Below are 17,320 nucleotides of genomic sequence, written 5' to 3'. Positions count from 1 at the left end.
ACGGAGGCTCAGAAAGAAGAAACAACGGAGCAGAGACCATAGCGGTTGGTAGGGGGGAGGGTCTAAAGGCACAGCCCAGACGAGAACTCAGGCATCCTATCTCCAGAGTTCCCTGTCTGAGCCCCGGCTTCCTGGAGCCGTAGCAAATAACAGCAGGAGTAATGATGATGATTTCCACAGCAGCTTCCATTCCCTGAGCACCTGCTCTGTGCCAGCTCTACACCAACACTGGACATATGCCACAGACTTGAATTCCACCCCTACAAGAACCTAGAAAGTAGGTGCAATTTCTCCCCTTTCAAGACAGGGGACTTGAGGGGCCTTGCTGCCTCAGTCGTTAAACATCTGCCTTCGGCTCAGGTCATGATCCCAGGATCCTGGGATAGAGCCCCACATCCTGCTGAGCAGGGAGCCTGCTTCTCCCTCTCCCTCTGCCTCTCCCCCCAACTCATGCACACACATACACTCTCAAGTAAATGAAATCTTTACGAAAAATAGAAAATAAAGACAGAGGACTTGAGTCTCTGGGAGGGAGCTGGGGCTCCCTGCTGGGAAGCAGAGCTGCCCGGCCAGGCGGCACTGGGTGGCGGCAGAGAAGATGGACTCCGGAGCTAGACCACACCCCGTGCTGGCCTTGGGCAAGTGATGTGTCCTCCCAGTGCCTGGGCTTCCTCACCCGTCAACGGGGACACTGGTTGCTGGTTCACAGCGCTATCATGAGGTCGTGGGCACCAAGCTTTGCAAAGCCCGAGGGCAGTGTCTGGCATGTGGTAAGAGGAGAATGGGTTCGCAGCAGGTTGAACATACTATCTCCCGCTAAATTCGTGTGCACCTGGGACCTTAATGTGACTTCACCTGCAGAGGCCACTAACTAAGATGAAGTCACACTGCATGAGGGTGGGCCCCCCATCCAACGCCTGGTGTCTTAGGAAGAGAAAGGGGAGCGAGACTCAGACACACAGACACAGTGACGTGCAGGGAAGACCGCCACGTGAAGACAGGGACGGAGGTGGGAGCCAGCCGCAAGTCAAGGCACGCCAGGGACTGCTGGTACTCATCAGGGGCTAGGAAGAGGCATGCAAGGATTCTTTTCTAGGAACTTCAGAGAGACTGTGGGCCCAATGACAGTCCGGTGTCAGACTTCCAGTTTCCAGAACTGTGAGAGAACGCACTTCTGTTGTAAGCCACCCAGCTATGATACTCTGTTAACAGCAGCCTTAGGAAACTGTATACTGTACATTAAGCAATTTCGAAGAGAATTTTTTAAAAACTTAGGTTTGTTTCCAAAGCTCAAACTCTTGCCAGTGCTACCGCAGGCCCTCCCTGTAAAGCTCTTTCCCAGCCGTCAGAGCCGCTGTCCTTACTTCCTCCCTGTTCTTGACATGGAACATTCCAGACTCACAGAAGACCTCCTGCTCTGGCTGTGCATGTCCCCTTCAGAGGGCTCCAAATGCAAAACTCAGATTCATGTGAGAATCCAGGAATTCCCCTCTTCCACCGAGTGGCACCAGCAAATGGTGTGTCACATCCCTCTGTAGGAGCCACCCAATACCTTTGCTCTCTCCCAGCAGCAGGAACAAATGTCTCTATTCCTAAGTGAGTGTTTCCTTTGCTCCATCACCAAGAGCTTGGCTACTGACAGCATTTCCTCTTTGCTTTGGCTGCTGGGAAGCTCAAAGCCATGTTACAAGCTTTATCACACCTACCATCCCAGCTTAGATTTCTGGGACAATGACCTTCCCTCTAGTTCACAACATTTCTTGTCCTTTTACAGTTTGGTTAGCGGTGGCAGGAAGAAGGCAGTCTGATTTATGAGGCATTCAGAGAGCTGGGAGTCAGGAGCCCTGACTTCTTTTCCACTAACTTTGCAGAGGCCTTTCCTGCTCTGAAGCCACTTTCCTCATTTCTATACTGAAGATAACAGACCTTGTTCTGTCTGCCAAGAGGTCAAGTGAAGCAGTGGGTCAGAGTGCTTTGTAAACTGTCCACTCTCCTACCTGGTGATGAGCTCTGGGTGTCTTGGGAGAAACCGAGCTGCAGGAGAATGAGACACCACCAGCGAATCAGTGGGAATAGAGGCCCCCCGTGACGCTTGCTCAACGCCACATGACAGCATCAGGGTTGTTCACCCCACTGGCCCCATGGGAACACTGCAACACATGGGGGTGAAGACAAGCAGTGGCCTCTTTTGGGCAGGACTGTGGAGGCAGCCCCATGGCCTCTCCTGGGGGGAGGGCCGATGCCCGGATATTGATCACTCCACCTGCCTCCAGAGATGTTTGCTCTCCTGAGATGATTAACCAGAGCAAACAGAGAGAGCAAACCCTTCCAAAGCCCACCTGGACTTTGAGCTGTTTTTTAAAAATCAGCCCTGGACCGTGGGATGCAAGGTCATTAGCAGTCTGGGGATACTGACCCCTCTTCCCCCTCTGGCCATCGGGGTGGGAGGGTGGAAGCTCTGGGGTCACTTCCGGAACCAGTCCAAGTGCAGGGGGTGGGGCCCACCGGTGCAGGAGGCACAGCAGGAATGGTAGGTCGTTTTCAGATGAACACATGGCGGCGGAGGGAGGGAACAGGGCTTGTTCAAGGTTACCCAGCTTCCAGCTGAGCTGGGGGCCACATCAGCCTGTCTCTAGGGCCCAGGCTTTCTCCCACACTTACTCATTCACTCACTCATTCATTCACCAACCTCACACTCTGTGCGTGGTGCTTCGGGTCTGATGGAGTGCATGGAGGACTCTAGAACTCACTCCCCGTTGCAGGCAGGGTGGGGAGAAGACGATAAGACAGGTGGTCATTGCAGTGACAGGGGAGCAGAGGCCAGGGGAGGGGAAGACCCACCTAGTTCACCAGACAAAAGGGCAAGGGGGCCCATGGAGGGAGGACAGGGTGCTCTGGACAGAGGGACGGCACCAGTGGAGCCATAAAGGAGGCAGATGGAGAGAAAAAAATGATCCATCTGGAAAGCAAAAGCCAACCAGCCAACCAACCAACCATCCAAACCTCGGAGTTGAAACTAGGCAGTGGCTGGGGGTTGGGGGTGGGGGAGACAAGTGGAGAGTGAGGCTGGGGAGGGGGCCGAGGCCCAGCAGGTAGGACTGTGATGCCCATCCAAAGGTCGCTATGAGTCTCAAGTGTGTGGGGAATGCTGGTGGGTTTTCAGAAGGGACTGGTCGGTCAGATTTGTAATTGGGGGAGACCCACAAAGAGGGAGCAGAAGCAAGGGCCAGAAAGCAACTCCCCTTCAAGGTTCTCCAGGAAGAAGGAAGGACCAACAGGGGCATCCAGGCCATGGGGTGGGACTCAGATCAGAGGGCACGGTCAGGATTCGGGCCTTCCTGTGCTCATAGTGGAAGGGGATAGTAGGGGTCCTCCCTTCCTCATGAGGAGGTATCCAGCCCCAGGCCCTGTCCTAGACACCTGACTCTGCGCAGCTCCCCCGGACTCAGAGTGTGACCTGTCCATGCATGGTGAAACTGGAGGTGGGCGGCACCCGGGACTCCAGAACCAGCATCAGGAGAGGCGACCCTCTCCCTGCTCAGCTGTTTCTAGGCTTTACTTCTTCCCCAACCATCCCAAAGAGCTAGGCCACCTACAGCCTTGAGTCCCAGCCCTTGTGATTTGCTGGGTGACCGTGAGGGCAGGCTTTTCCTGCCCTGACCTCACCTTCCCCGTCTAGGGTCAGGTAGCTCACTGGACGTGGCTGAAATAGGAGCTCAGAGAGGGACGTCCTCGCAGCTGCCCAAGTGCACACACTGGAGGGACCTGTGTCCTCACAGGCACTTAGCACAGCTCGGGGTACAGGGTAAGGGCTCAGAAATGCAGGAATTATGCTGCAGGGAGGCGAGAGCGCCCCAGGTCCGCTAGAGGGCAGCAGAGAACTTCCAGAAAGACCACCCAGGTTTGCTCAGATGGTTCCACCCTGACCAGGAGCCAGAGGCCTAGCGCAAAGGCCCACAGAAGGGGGGAGAATCAGTGCTAGAACCCAGCCCTCCCTGCCCCAGGACTGCTTCAGATCTCCTGGGGAGTGCAGAATATTCAGCCTCTACCTTGCCTACCCCCCACCTAGCTACAGAGCTGTATGCTTAGATGGGGCCCTTTTGGAAACAGTTTCCTGGAAGAGTCTCTCTGTGAGCCAGACTTGGGTGCCACTGCTCCAGACGACAAAGGCGGATTCAGTTCCTACAACATGCCAGGCCCCAGGCCGGTGTCCCACGAGCACATCTTACTGAACCCTCCTGTTAAGGCTCCATCACTTTATTACAATAGTGACTCTATCTTACAGATAGGGAAACTGAGGCTAAGAGCTCGGGCGAACATGTATCAAAGGCCACCTAGGCAATGAATCATGATTCGAACTCGGATCTGTCTCCCTGACACCTGCCTCTCACTCTGCTGACCTCCCAGACCCTGTCCCCTCCTAAGTGGCACTTTGGGCTGTGTTCTTTCAGACACCTGGAGCAGTGGAGTGGGTCATCTTCCTGCAGGAATCAGGCTGACATGTGCCTGCTTCTCTCTTCCCCAGCTAAAAGCAGACTCCGTGCCTGCCATGCCATGGGACCTGCCACATTTCTTCCTCTCTGGAGCCTAGCACTATGCCGGGCACTTAGTAGGTGCTCAGTGAACACACACCTAGGGACTTTCTTAGAGCTGTGGAGGAGAATATATTAGACCCCAAGAAGGTCCACCCAACTAGAATGCAGCTGAGGGAGGCTGGAAGATTGGAATTGCTACACCAAATGCTTAAATCATGATCAGTGAAGACCAGAAAGCTCAATGACAGTCCAAAAGGCAAAGAGACTTTCCTTGGTGGTGGCATTTCCTTGTGTCCCCAGTTTTGAATTAGTCTGTGTGGCATGGCCAGGAGGACCCCCAAACTTAGCTTAGCAGAGTGATGAAAATGCGGTTGAATTTTGCCCCCAGACACATCTGGGTTCCAATCACTGCTGTGCCCCCTTCCTGCCTATGTGATCCTAAGTGACTTTGCCTTTCTGGATCTGAGTTTTTCCCTCTGTTAAATGGGATTCAGAGGGGCCACAGGGTATGGAGGAAAGAAATGATGGACAGGTCACATTCTCGCTCCTTGCAGAGAGCAGAGTGAGGTGTGCCCTTGAATGTTGTCAGTGTAGCTTCCTGCTTGCAGGAAAGGCGGGCTCAGCCCGGAGAAGCAGCCCACGAATCGCGACACTCTGGAGCCGAGTGTCCTTGAGACCCAGGGGACAGAGCTTGCGGCCCGGCCTGCCCTCTGTCTCCCTTTGCTCCAATGAAGAAAGGGTTTTCCCCAAGGAGTAAGCTTCCAAAATCCAGCCTGTGTCCAGGCAGAGGACACAGGCGTCTTCCTGCTCTTTGCAGCCTGGTCTTATCTGTCCATTACAGCAGGACCTCCAGGGACCCGCCCTGACTCTTGGCTCACCGAGCTGATATCACCCAATGTCCTCACACAGACTAAAATAGCTCTTTTCCAAAACCTCAAGGCCAGCCAGAATTTCTGGAAAGTCCCCCTGGCCCTTCCTCAAGGCAGACAAATGATTCTCTCTCGGTGAGCTCTGGCAGAGCAGCGGGGCCTCATTCCTGGCGCTCGTACGGGCCGGCAGTGCCGCACGGCCACTTCCTCCCCTTCCTCCCCGGCAGAGCGGTGATGTACAAGGTCATGCCTGTGCAAAGACCGGGGAGCAGGTGGCGACACCCATTCCTCTCCTGCAAGGACAGGAACATCGCACGTGTGTGCCGAGAGCGTCCGTTACTAATAAAAACAGTAATACCGATTCGCATTCATGCAGCACTGATGGGGGGGGGGGGGAGGCTCCGCCCTCAACAATGCATGTGGAGTCGCTTTCAATCCTCATCTCCTATTCTCCGTGAGCACTTAATGAGCTTCTCACAGGATAAACCGATCTTACCCCACTTTTACAGAGAAGGAGTCTGAGGTTCCAAGAGCTTAACTATCTTGCCCAGGCTCTCACAGCTGCAGCTCGGACAGACGGGGGCTGGGAGAGGGGGTGCATCTGCAGAACGTTCCAAAGCCTGACCACCAGGAGAGCAGGCCCGGCCTTCACGAGGGACCTGGTAAAGGGGTGATGAGCAAGAGTCTGTGTGATCATAGCTGGGGGCTGCATGAAGGCGCCTGTGGACGAGGCCCCTGCCGGCTTTCCAAGGTCTTCCTTGCTGGCTGGCCAGGGCAGGGCTCGTGCGGCCCCCACAGGCAGTCTGCTGCAGGCCAGACTTAGAGACCAGGGCCCTGGCACCTGCAGCTCCTGCCCTCTAATCACAGCACCACCTGCTTACAACTCCCGAGGGCTGCTGCTCCTTGCTGCAGAGCAAGACCGCCCCCTGGACACTGCCCCACCATTAAAATAAAGGAAGGGGAATCAGGAAGCTCGATAAAGACACAATGGTTAAAAGAATCTAAGAGAACATAAAATGTCCTTCAGAGGGGCTGAAACCGATCTGTTGGGTAAAAAAACTGAGTATAAACTGGGACAAATGGGTCATTAGACAAAGGGGAAAAAACCCCCGAGAGCAGGCAGGACACGTGTGGGAGGTGAAAGTAGCGGGGGATGGGTGCGGCCGGAGTGGACAGAGACTGGAGTGAGATGTTCTCAGCAGTGGGTTCTGCACACTCCATCTGTCTATACCAGTGGCGTCTATCTTGGGGTTGATCGCCCAGAGGAGACCTCAAAGGAAGAATAAGGACCCACAGGTGTGCCCTTCCTTAAGTGTGTGAGCTACAGTAACACTTTCAGCCAAACTCCTGCTCCTGCCCTGGCCAAGAGGGAAGGTCCCCAAGGATCTGAGGAATTCAGCTGGGGCGCTAGACATTTAGATTCATCTCTAGATTTGCCAGCATTCTACAAACTCATGGATGGCCTTCCAAGCTCCGCTAAACATCCCCCCAACCCCCCAGCTAGAGAGTCCAGAAAATCCCTCCCAATTATTATGTGCAATTTCACAGCACGTGAAATTTCTGAGAGATCACTTACGGATCTGGGATTCTGAAGAATGTCTACAGTGCCCCGGAATTTCCTAGAGCTTCCCCCAATTCTGATATACCAAAGACCTTCTAAGCTTGACAGTTCTGGAGAATGACTACCCTATTTCATGGGGCTGGAGAACCGCCCCCAGAGTCCAGCATCCTCGGGAAGCCATGTAGCCTTCAGGGCTCCAGAAGAGCCCTCTGGAGTCCTCGAGCTCTCAGTAAGGACCACTCAACTTGAATCTTGATGCATTACTGGGGTCCTCTGGAATTCCTCCAGAGTTTTAGGATTCTGGACCAGAGGCAGCTCCAGAGCAAGGATGTTGACCCGGGTTTGGACACATGGCCTAGGACATGGGGCGCTGGAGACTGGTCTCCTTCAGTCTCTCTCTGGGAAAGTAAGTGGGGGTTTTGCTGAGCTGGAACTAGGAAGCTGGAAAATCGTGGCCGGCTCCAGCGGAAGAAGGACTCATCCAAACACAAAATGAACCAGCAACAGCCAGGGTCGCCCTGGGTGGTCCCTGTCCACCCTCCCAAGGCAGCTGAGGAAAGCTCTCACGCTCGGTGCCAGGGGCCTTCCCTGCTGGGGGGCTGGGGACCTCCCAGCAAGCAGGGACTCCATACAGTGAGGGAGAGGGAAAGAGGGAGAGAGAGAATGAGAGAGAGAGAGAGAAGGGCTCTTCGGAGGGGAGGAGCCCAGGCTCAAGCCTGCCAAGCCACTGGAAACCAGGTGGCACCACGGTGAAAAAGTGAAAAAAAAAAAAAAAAAAAAAAAAGAGTTGAAAAAAGTGACCTGACAGCATTAACCAGGTTCACCCGCCTCCCCTCCTTCAGGTCTGGGCGTGAACGTCACCTGCATGGGACCTTTCCTGATCCCCCCATTAAAATCCTGGCAGATGGACCTCCCTGCGAGATCTTGCTCCATGGCATTTATCACTGAGTTCCCTCTATTCTGCCCTTTCTCTGATCTGTGTTTGGTGACGGTGAGGATTCTTAGGCTTTGTTCAATGTTGGCCCGAAGTGGGCTCTCCATAGGATTTTGTAAACAACTTTTTTTTTGAACCCAGATCATCACCAAATGGTCATATTGACTGAAAGTTGCTTTCAGCTGAATTGCAATAAGCAAAGCCTTGTGCCACACCAAATCTACTTCCCATCTCCAAGTAGATTTAATGCCCACAACGGTCCAGGGAGGGGCTCCTGCTGCTGCAGCCATCCTGCCGATGAGAGGACCCAGGTTCGGAGCAGTGAAGCTGTCTGCTCGGGATCACTCATGGTTACGGAAGGCGGCAAGATCTGCACGTTGTACGGTTCAGGCTGCAGACTTAACCAAACCCACTCTGCTGGGCCCGGCGCCCTGTGGCGGCTGCTCATGACCCCCATGTCCTGGGCTCTGCGCCCTGGCACTGGCCTCCCACCGAGTCTCCGCGGCTGAACACCCTGAATGCCCAGCCATGCATCTCGTCTTTCAACACCCAGCCTCCGTGAGCTTCCTGGGCAAAGCCGTGTGTCCCTTCTCAGTCCTGTTCACCACCCAGGCTGGCGTCGATGCCAGGAATGTTGAATGAATAAATGAGCGAACAAAGACAGGAATGAGCCCTGCAGGTCTCGGTTCCTCTAACTCCAAAATGGAAGAGTTAGAATAGTCTGATGGCTGCTTCTCTAACGAGGTCCTGGCACCCCCAATTTCTCATGTCACATCTGGACTTCCCCCTAACTGTAGACCCACTACACCCTACTGGGATCCTGACATTCTTCACCTCCTGACCTTCACTCGAATTCCACAGACAAGGAGCCATTCCCGCCCCGTCTAGTCGGCTGAACACCAGAAAGTGGTCTGGGAGGGTTCAAGGCCTGCCCAAGGCCCCAGCAAGTGTGTGGCATCAGAACTCAAACCTCACAAGCCCTGCAGCACCAGCATGCCTGTAGCGGGCACACAGGCTGGCTGGAATGGTCTCCCCCATGCTCCTGCAGGGAGACGCTCGCTGATTTCCCCTCGGCTCCCCCGCTGCCTGTAGCGGTCACTCAATTAAAATGGTATCACATACAAAGGAGATGGCAACCTGCATTATTCCCAATCAGAAGGGGCATGCACCTCTACCAAGAGTCCTTGGCTCCTCCTCGGGGTCCCCCGGGAGCCCCCCTCTCTGGGCTGCCTCCGCGCAGAAGTGCCTGACGCCCCCAAAACACGACCCGCCACACCCGGAGCGACACCTTTCTTTAATCGTTTGTCTGTTTCATCACCCACCGCCTGGCTTCTCCCAAATCCAGTCTCTCCTTTCTCACAGTCTGGGGTGTCCCCCTCCCTCTGCTCCCCCAAACTTGCCCACAAGCCCCTAGCCGCAGCCCTCAGGAACTGGCCTCCGTGCGGCACAGGTGCACAGGGGGACGGCAGCTGCCATCCCCACTGCACAGATAGGGAGACGGAAGCCTGGGAGCACAGAGCCCAGACCAAGGTCACGCAGTAGTCTCTTAGGTTTCTGCTTTGCCCTCAGCAGGGAGGACTCTCCTGGGGCTCCCAGCAGCCTCGCTGGGGGGCGGCTGGCTCCGGCCGCGGCGCAGGGAGCTACCAATCTGGTCTCGGAGGGCCTCCAGTCTCCGGGCCAGGTTTGGAACTGCAGCACCACCTGAGAAACACACAGTGAGACTCAAGGCCTGTGCTCCCTTGGGCCCCTCCCCACCCGGACCCATGAGTGTCCCATCACCCTCTGGGGAAGCCTCAGGGGGCTCCCCTCCCCCTCAACATACACCACGGGCTCCTGCACACAACTGGACATACAGGTGGCCCCGGGAAGCGAATTCCAAGTTTGGGAACTGGACAGATCTTACAGATCGCCTCTCGACACACACCCTGTCTCAGAGATGGGAAGACTAAGGTCTGGACAGGGTGGGTTCCGGCCCAAGATCACCAAAAATACACCCACGAGGGGCCGCTCGCTCTCTCTTCTTCACCTCTCAGCACTGGTGAGGTGTTCAGGGGCCCCACAGGCAGTGGGGGCGCGGAGGGTACCGCCTCCTCTTCCAGCAGCATCTCCGCCAGGACTCGGGCCTGAGGCCAGTCGCTAGGACTCCTGGGCCGGGGTGGGTTGGGTAGTGGGAGATGAGCCTTGGGTTCCCAGGCCTGGTCCCCTCCTCTCCCGTTCCAGTGCCCCAGGGCTGGCCCACCTCTCTCTTGGACACTTGGCAGAGCCAGGGTTGCCTGGGGGTGCCCAGGGTGAGGGCTGGGCAGACAGGGGCACACCGCCTGGGGCCTTAGGGCCAAACACCTGCAGGATAGACCAGAGCCCACCCTGGGTGAGCCTGTCTCTACGTGCCCCATCCTCCTGGTGCCACCACCATCTCTGCCATGCCTGCCCCCTCAGGACAGCAAGCATATCAGGGGGACATAAAGGCGCGGCTCTTGGTCCCTTTTTCTGTGGGTGGCAGGTAGCCCTTGTTAAGTCCTCTCTGGAGATAGGAGCTCCCTGAGGGCAGGAACCACGCCTGGTCTCTTTCGGAATTCTTGGCGTCTAGAACCGGGGCTGCCACAAAGCTGGAGCTTAGGGGAGAGTGACCGAGCGAGTGAGTGAACTCGTAAGTGAAGACCTAAATGAGTAACGTGTGAGTGGACGAATGGGTAAGTGAGTGGCTCCGTGAGATCCTGAAAGAAGGTAGGATGGGGAGCAGGGGGAGGCAAGCGAACCGGCCCAAAGTGACCCCTCACCCCATGATCCAGCCTGGGACCCTGGAACTCTGGAGCCTCCCAGGCTGCCGAACCCTGGATACAAATCTCCAGCAATCCCCACTTGCTCAACAACCCCCCCCGCCTCCCCCTTTCCTACCTGGGGCAGGTGGAGCTCCCCACGTGCACAGGCCCAGTGGGCCAGTGGTGCTCGGCACAGGGGGCAGAAGCAGCTGCAGGAGCAGGAGGGAGGCAGGGCCTGCAAGAGGGCATGTCAGAAGCTCTGCACCGGTCCTGCTCCTCCCCTCTCCCACCAAGCAGAGACTCACGTGGCACGGGGGAGCTGGCACCATCACACAGGGACAAGGAGGGGCCAGGCCAGGGTGCGGCTGGTGATGGTAGCAGGCACTGAGGAGGCGCCTGGAGAGAACAGTGGGGTCTGTGCCTATAGCCTGTGAACCAACACCGGGCTGGCCTCCACATTCCCCCTTTTAACAAACGCTCAGGGAGCACTAACTATAAGCCAGGTGCCGTGCTCAAGGCTTTACAAATGAGCTCATTCAATCTGAACTCTACATCCACCCTATAAAGAAGGCTCTGTATTATCCCCATTTTATATGAGAGGAAGCCCAGGCAGGGAGAGGTAAAATGACTCACCCAAGATCACATAGCTAGTAGGTGGCAGAGCTGAAGTTTAAACCCAGGGGGTCTGGGTCCAGAGGTCAGACCCTTGACCATTTCACTGAGCCACCCTTTCCCACCTGCCCTGGGTCCCAAGGCCTGTCTCCCAGCTGGCAGCCGTGCTCACCGCTCCAGCTCCTGGACCTGCTGGGCCAGGATGCGCTGTTCGTCCCGGGCTTGGGCCTGGCTACTCTGCAGCTGGCTCTTTTCTTTCCTGGGAAGAGCAGGCCCCAGGCAGGTGACAGGAGGCAGAGCTACCTGTGGGGGTATCCGCTAGCCCCCCTCTCTGCGGTGGAGTACATGCCTCAGGAGGCAAGCAGGGGGACAGCAGGGTAGCCACAGACTAGGGAGCAGTGCACTTGGCAGAGCAGCCCAGAGGGACGGGGTGGGGCAGAGTCCCCCTGGCTGAGGCAGGCCCTACCTGAGCCTCTCATTCTCCAGCATGAACTCCTGGAGCATCCCATAGAGGTTCCGCTGGGCCCAGGCCACCCGAGCCCCACTGAGCCTGGAGGCTGCAGGGAAGGGGAAGATGGCTGGATCCAGAGGAGCCCTGGACCCTAACCTCACCCTACCCCTGCCTCCAGGGAACTCATACCCTTGGGGTCTCTTTGCCCCAGCTGGGACCGCAGGCAACGGTTCTCCTCCTGCAGCTGCAGTATCTCAACCTCCAAACGCTGGGGATGCTTTGCCTTTGGTGACTGCAGAGAAAGAGGCCCAGAGCTGCTGTCTGTGGCTGCCCAAGTTGTGCACTGCTCAAGGGCTTCCCGGGGTGGGTGAGGAGAGCCTAAAACCCAGCCCATGCTTCACTGGCCAGCCTCGCATCCCGGGGCTACGTCCACCTGGAGGAGGCACCTTGTGCTAACGGCATCAAAGGGTCAGGCAACCATCACTGGAGGCCTGGAGGGCCTGCTCTAAGCTGGACCCTGCTCCAAGTCCAATCTTAAACTCAGTTCTGTTCAAACCTTGGCCCAGATCCTGACCCCAAAGGAGACACTATGTCAGACCCCAACTCAACAACTCAGATTTCATCATGGTACCAGCTGGGATCCTGGGTACACCCTGAATCATATCCAAATCAGACCATACACCTAGGCATGCCCTAACCCTGACCATAACCCTGACCCCACCCTACCCAATCAGGACCAGGACTCTGACTCTAATCCCAACTCTGACTCAGTTCCAGGCTTCCCATAACACCAACTCGGACTCCAACTACTGCCAGATCCTCAACTATCTCCTCTGCCCTCCCCTCTACCTGGGTCTCCCTCCATTCACCTTGGGGGCCTGTGGCCGAGTGGTGACCCGCTGGGCCCGGCTTGCATATCGCAGGGTGCTGAGTGTCTCAGGAAGGCACTGGGCTGAAGGGGACACGCAGGCCACCTGGGGAGGACTGCCTCTGAGTGTTCCTCTCTGGGACCCCCTCCCTCAGGAGCCATTCCTCCCTGCCAGCTCCTCTGCGGTACCATGAGGGTGACCCCGCGTCCCCCCAGCGAGTCTGCCAACAGCTTGGTGAGCTTGCTGTCCCGGAAGGGGATGTGGCTCTGCTTCCGCTGTGGGTCCAGCAACAGGGAGATGCAGTGACCTGGGTGGGGACAAGGCCGGCAAGGTCACCGCCCTCCCTCAAGGCCACCCAGCTGGTATGTGCAGAGCTGGGACCTCCACCCAGACCTGTGTGACTTGAAAATCGCTCCTCCTATGAGATCTAGTTACTTGGTCAGACCAGTCTCTGCCACCAGACAGGGGCTCCTGAGGGTAGAGATGACCCTGTCCACCCCGATCCCCAGTGCAACCAAAGAGGCTGACCACTCCTGAACCTGGCACTCGGCAGAGGCTTAGGAAATGAAGAAGAGTTCCCTGAAAATCTCCCTACACACATCGCCGAGGAAGGGACCTCAAGGCCCAGTGACCTAGGGCAGGCGTGGAAAGGAGGTCACTTTCTTCCTCTCATGGAGCCTCAGTCTTCCCAACTGCACATGGGGACAGGCTGAATGTCTGAGGGTTCAGCCTCTGCACTCGAGTGTTTCTACTTCTTAAATGAAAACGTACCTTTATAAACCCTCAGTTTTATAGACTCGTAAAGTTCTAAGAGGGGAGGCACGAGTCAATAGCACGCTAAGGCCAAGAGGAGGCGGGTGGCTAGTGGGTCACAGCTCTTGACCCCCCCACTACCACTCCTCTGGTTCTCCCACCTGGGACAGCTCTGGGTCAGGCTCAGGGCAAGGACACAGGATGTCCATGCAGCCGGCCCCATGTCTCACCCAAGGCCAGTAGGCTGCGGTTGATGCTGTTCGCCTCAAGCATCAGCTCCCCCCGGGATCCTGTGGCTGCCACCTTCTCACTGCCAGCCAGGTCTACAAAGCACAGCTTCCCCGCCACGGGGGGTTCCCCAGGGTCCCCTGGAGGCATCTGTGAGGCAGAGGGGTCAGACTTGGGAGGGGCCGTCCCCACCAAAGTCACAAAGCCGAAAAGATTTCCACTATTACCTCCGACACCTGCCCAAGTTGCTTGCTATATCAGAGGCAGACCCTGGCTGGGTGACCCTGGGCCAGCTCCTTCCCCACGTGGGGACACTCACAGTTTGGCGGCTGATGTAGAGCGTGAGCAGGGCATGGCTTCGGCTGGAGGCCTGGTTCAGGGTGTGAGCTGAGCTCCGTCGGCGGGTAAGACCTAGAGGCGGAAAATGGCAGGAGCTGGACCTGGTAGGAGGAGCAGGTGGTCACTGATAAAGGAAAAGAAGCGAGGACATCCTGGGAGAGGGGCCAGCCCATGCAAAAGCAAGGAGGCAGGAAAGGGGAAGGAGGGGCTGCCGGGGCTGTCTCTAGCACGGACATGGGAGAGGAAGATGGGGAATACTGAGCAGAGGAATGTCAATCAAATTCACGTTTTATGAACATCTCTCCCATTGCCTTGTGGAGAAAGAGAAAGACTAAGACAGAAAGCTCAGCTCTGGGCACAACTTTGGGGCCAGAACCCAGAGTCCCCAGTGCCTGCCACAGAGTGAGTGCTCCATAAATACTTGATGAATGAATGGGGCTGGAACAGAAGGACGTCACAGACTAGCCTAAGAGGTATGACATTTACCTTTAAGAAACTGGAAGAGCCTGGGGGTCTGGAGAGGAAGAGGAATGGGGTTTGCTGCATGTAGGGGAAAGGACTGGAAGGGGAGAGCCTTGAGGTGGGGAGACCTCCTCAGGGGGCAAAGATGGGGCCCGACCAAGACAGAGGCCTTGGACACGAGAAACCATGACCCTGACCCCACCCTACCCAATCATGCCCCATCATCAGAATTCCAAGAGTTTGGACAGCAGACTCTGCAAGCCTGGGGTGGGGGTGGGGAACGAACATCTCTGGGCTGTGTCTGAATTGTTGGTTTGCTGGCCATTTCCTCCCACACGGAGCATCTCAATCCACAGCTCCAGCCAGGGACTCGGGGTGCACAGTGAACAGCTGAGGAATGGGCGTCCCCACACCCCAAAGCACCCCTGAAGTAGCACGCACCCATTTGGAGAAGGTCCATCAGGGCCCCCAGACTCCCAAACTCCACCACCCGCAGCTGGTCCACATAGAAGCCACGGGTCTTATTCCAGCGAACAGGGAGGGGTCGGGGAGATCCCACACTCAGAAGGTCCCGAACCTGAGGTGAAGGTGGTGGGTGAGGGAAGGGGCCCTGAGCCCATGTTCCATCCACCCCTAGCCTCTACCAGCAACAGGCCCCCAGCCGCTTCTGTCCCTCCACCCCTGCTCTTTGGAGAGAAATGCCTCCTTCTCCTTGAGGGCTCTCTCTTCATCTCAGTCCCCCACCTGCTCATTGTAGATCTCCAAATAGGAGGCACGGAGGGTAACAGGCGCGCCCAGGTGCTGAACCCGGTCTAACAGCCAGATGAAGGTCCTCTGTATGATGCCGGTTAGGTTGGGGGGTACGGGCACACCCTCGCCCTGGGGGCAGAAAACAGCTGAGCCTGGGGCTGGATCACGCTCCTCCCAACACAAAGCAACAGTCAGAACTACCCCTGGTAGAGGACTGCCCTACTATCCGCCAGGAACTGTGCCAAGTTCCCGCGGAACAGGGTAGTAACCCTCGGTCAGAACTGTCACTTCCGCATACAGATGCAGAAACTGAGAGCTATTAAGTCAAGCGGATAAAAGTGGCTCCATATGAGGCAGACGCCTTCACCTCTCCAGTCCTCAGTTTCCCCATCTGCAAATGGGGTTGGGCGGCACGAAGGCCCTTCCCCCTGGAAGCGTGCGGCTCCCCAGGGCCTCGCGGCTCCCGTTCCCTCCCCGCTCCCTGGGCGCCGGGCCCACCTGCGGAGGAGGCCCGGTCAGGGTGTAGGTCTTCCCGGAGCCGGTCTGACCGAAGGTGAAGACAGTGCAGGAGAAGCTGCGGGCGGCAGGGGCGCGGCTGGACCCGGGCGGTGGTGGGCTGGGGGCTGGAGGGGAGGGGGTGGGCTGGGGGCCCGGGTCGCGGGGGGCCGGGGCCGGGGGCCCTGGCGGCGCCTCACTCACCCGCGCAGCGCCAGCTCGCCCAGCCGCCGCACGCCGCACGCCCGGAACACGTCCTCCTGCGTGCGCGCCCCGTCCAGCACCGCGCGGAAGCGGAAGGCCACGTCCGGGCCGCCGCCCGGGGGGCTCACCTGGGGGAGGGGGTGGCCGAGGGGGCGGGGCACGCTGGGGGCGGAGCCTGGGAAAGCGGGGCTCACGGGGATGTCCCGGGGAGGCGGGGTCTTGGGACAAAGTTGCCCCGGGAAAGGGGCGGAGGGGCCTTCAGGTAGGTTTGTGGGGGAGGGGGTTGGGGCTCGAGGGGGGAAGGGTTCCTCACTTGCAGAGTCCGGGTCCCCGAGCAGTGCAGCGCGCTCTGTTCCCCTCGACGCAACTCGGCCGCGCTCATGGGACGCACCCTGGGGTCCGTTGGGAAGGCGGACGATCCATCCCATTGTCGCCATCGGTCCTGTCCTCGCTCGCGCCCCCCGCCCGGCACTCCCCAGCCAGCCTATACCTACCTGAGCACCACCTGGATGGGCGTTTCTGGCCCCTCTGGCCCCTGCTCCAGGCTCCGTGCGGGGTCCCTGTGGCAGCAACGGGAGTTACCATCCCTGAGCCCAGAGGCTCCTCGAAACCTCCCAGAATCTCTGCTTACCCGTCTGGAGACCCGCGTTCCTCCATGTCCCGCTTTGCACGCGAAGTTAGCTCCGCCCGAGTCTCTTTTCTTTCTCCCTCCACTACCCGCCCTTTCCCACCTCACCGGGACTGCTGTACACAACTTACATCCCCCACCCCCTTTCCCCCTTCTCAGGCAATCATCCATCCGGAAAGGCTCCAGCCTCCCCTGGGCTAGCTAGTTAAAGATTTACCCACCCCCACGTCTGGTGGAAAAAGTGTCCAGCAAAGGGACCCCTTGCTAGGGGGTTCTGGAGTCTGGGGATCCCTTTCTCTTGCCCTTTCCTATCAGGAAGGACTACCCAAACCAGCCTTCTCTGTACACAGAAGGGGATAGGGAGGGCAGGCATGGGAAGGGCTCGACCGGGGCCTGGGCAGAGCATGGACCAGGCCCTCCCTGCTCTCCACCTACAGCTCCTCCAGCTTTGTAAAGCTTCCTCCCCTGCTTCCCCACCCTGGCAGCTCCAGCTACTTGGCACCCTAGGACCCAGGAAGTGGGGCTGGGAGAGGCGCCTAAAGGGGCGAGAGGGGCCCAGGTTTCAGCTCTCAGAAGACCTGGCTGGATTGAGCTCCTGAGCCAAGCTTACAAAAGGGCCAGAAAGAATCTGGTTAAACATTGGGCCACCTGCTTCTCCAATGCCAAGGCTGATTGATCTAAGGCCAGGGCTGCTGTTTAACCCTCTCCTGGTCTGGCTGTGAGGAGCCGCAGAGCTATGTGCGTAGGTGCTGGGGTGGGCCAACCACCCATTCAGGGACAGTCTCCGTGCTGGGCATCAGGGCAAAGGAATCAGGTAGTATTAGTTCGGGACACAAGTAAAAACAGTCTAGTGTGCAGGGATTTGGGGGGG

General features: G+C 57.6%; 1 protein-coding gene across 3 annotated transcripts; it reads right to left on the bottom strand.

Annotated features, from left to right (window-relative positions):
- Window positions 1–9,175: 9,175 nt before the first annotated feature.
- On the bottom strand, window positions 9,176–16,635 carry KIF12 (kinesin family member 12). 3 transcript variants are annotated; one of them, XM_059143356.1, is made up of 19 exons: window positions 16,453–16,581; window positions 16,316–16,381; window positions 16,135–16,213; window positions 15,822–15,949; window positions 15,621–15,696; window positions 15,117–15,251; window positions 14,814–14,949; window positions 13,891–13,982; window positions 13,574–13,721; window positions 12,779–12,897; window positions 12,591–12,695; window positions 11,911–12,013; window positions 11,737–11,827; window positions 11,443–11,529; window positions 10,964–11,054; window positions 10,795–10,893; window positions 10,139–10,239; window positions 9,926–10,044; window positions 9,176–9,600 (listed from the first exon to the last, which is right to left on the bottom strand). In XM_059143356.1, exons 1-19 carry the CDS (start codon window positions 16,476–16,478, stop codon window positions 9,446–9,448), a joined length of 1,956 nt encoding a protein of 651 aa, XP_058999339.1. In that variant the 5' UTR covers window positions 16,479–16,581; the 3' UTR covers window positions 9,176–9,445. The 3 variants fall into 3 exon arrangements, with proteins under 3 accessions (XP_058999339.1, XP_058999341.1, XP_058999340.1); XM_059143358.1 differs by lacking the exons at window positions 14,814–14,949; window positions 15,117–15,251 and having other exon boundaries at window positions 16,453–16,635; XM_059143357.1 differs by lacking the exons at window positions 14,814–14,949; window positions 15,117–15,251 and having other exon boundaries at window positions 16,135–16,381; window positions 16,453–16,596.
- Between the last annotated feature and the right edge of the window lie 685 nt (window positions 16,636–17,320).

This window comes from Mustela lutreola, chromosome 12 (assembly GCF_030435805.1).
Source record: "Mustela lutreola isolate mMusLut2 chromosome 12, mMusLut2.pri, whole genome shotgun sequence".
Classification (NCBI taxonomy): domain Eukaryota; kingdom Metazoa; phylum Chordata; class Mammalia; order Carnivora; family Mustelidae; genus Mustela; species Mustela lutreola.
The sequence above is the reverse complement of the archived record's forward strand: the minus strand, read 5'-3'. Positions and strand labels throughout refer to the sequence as shown.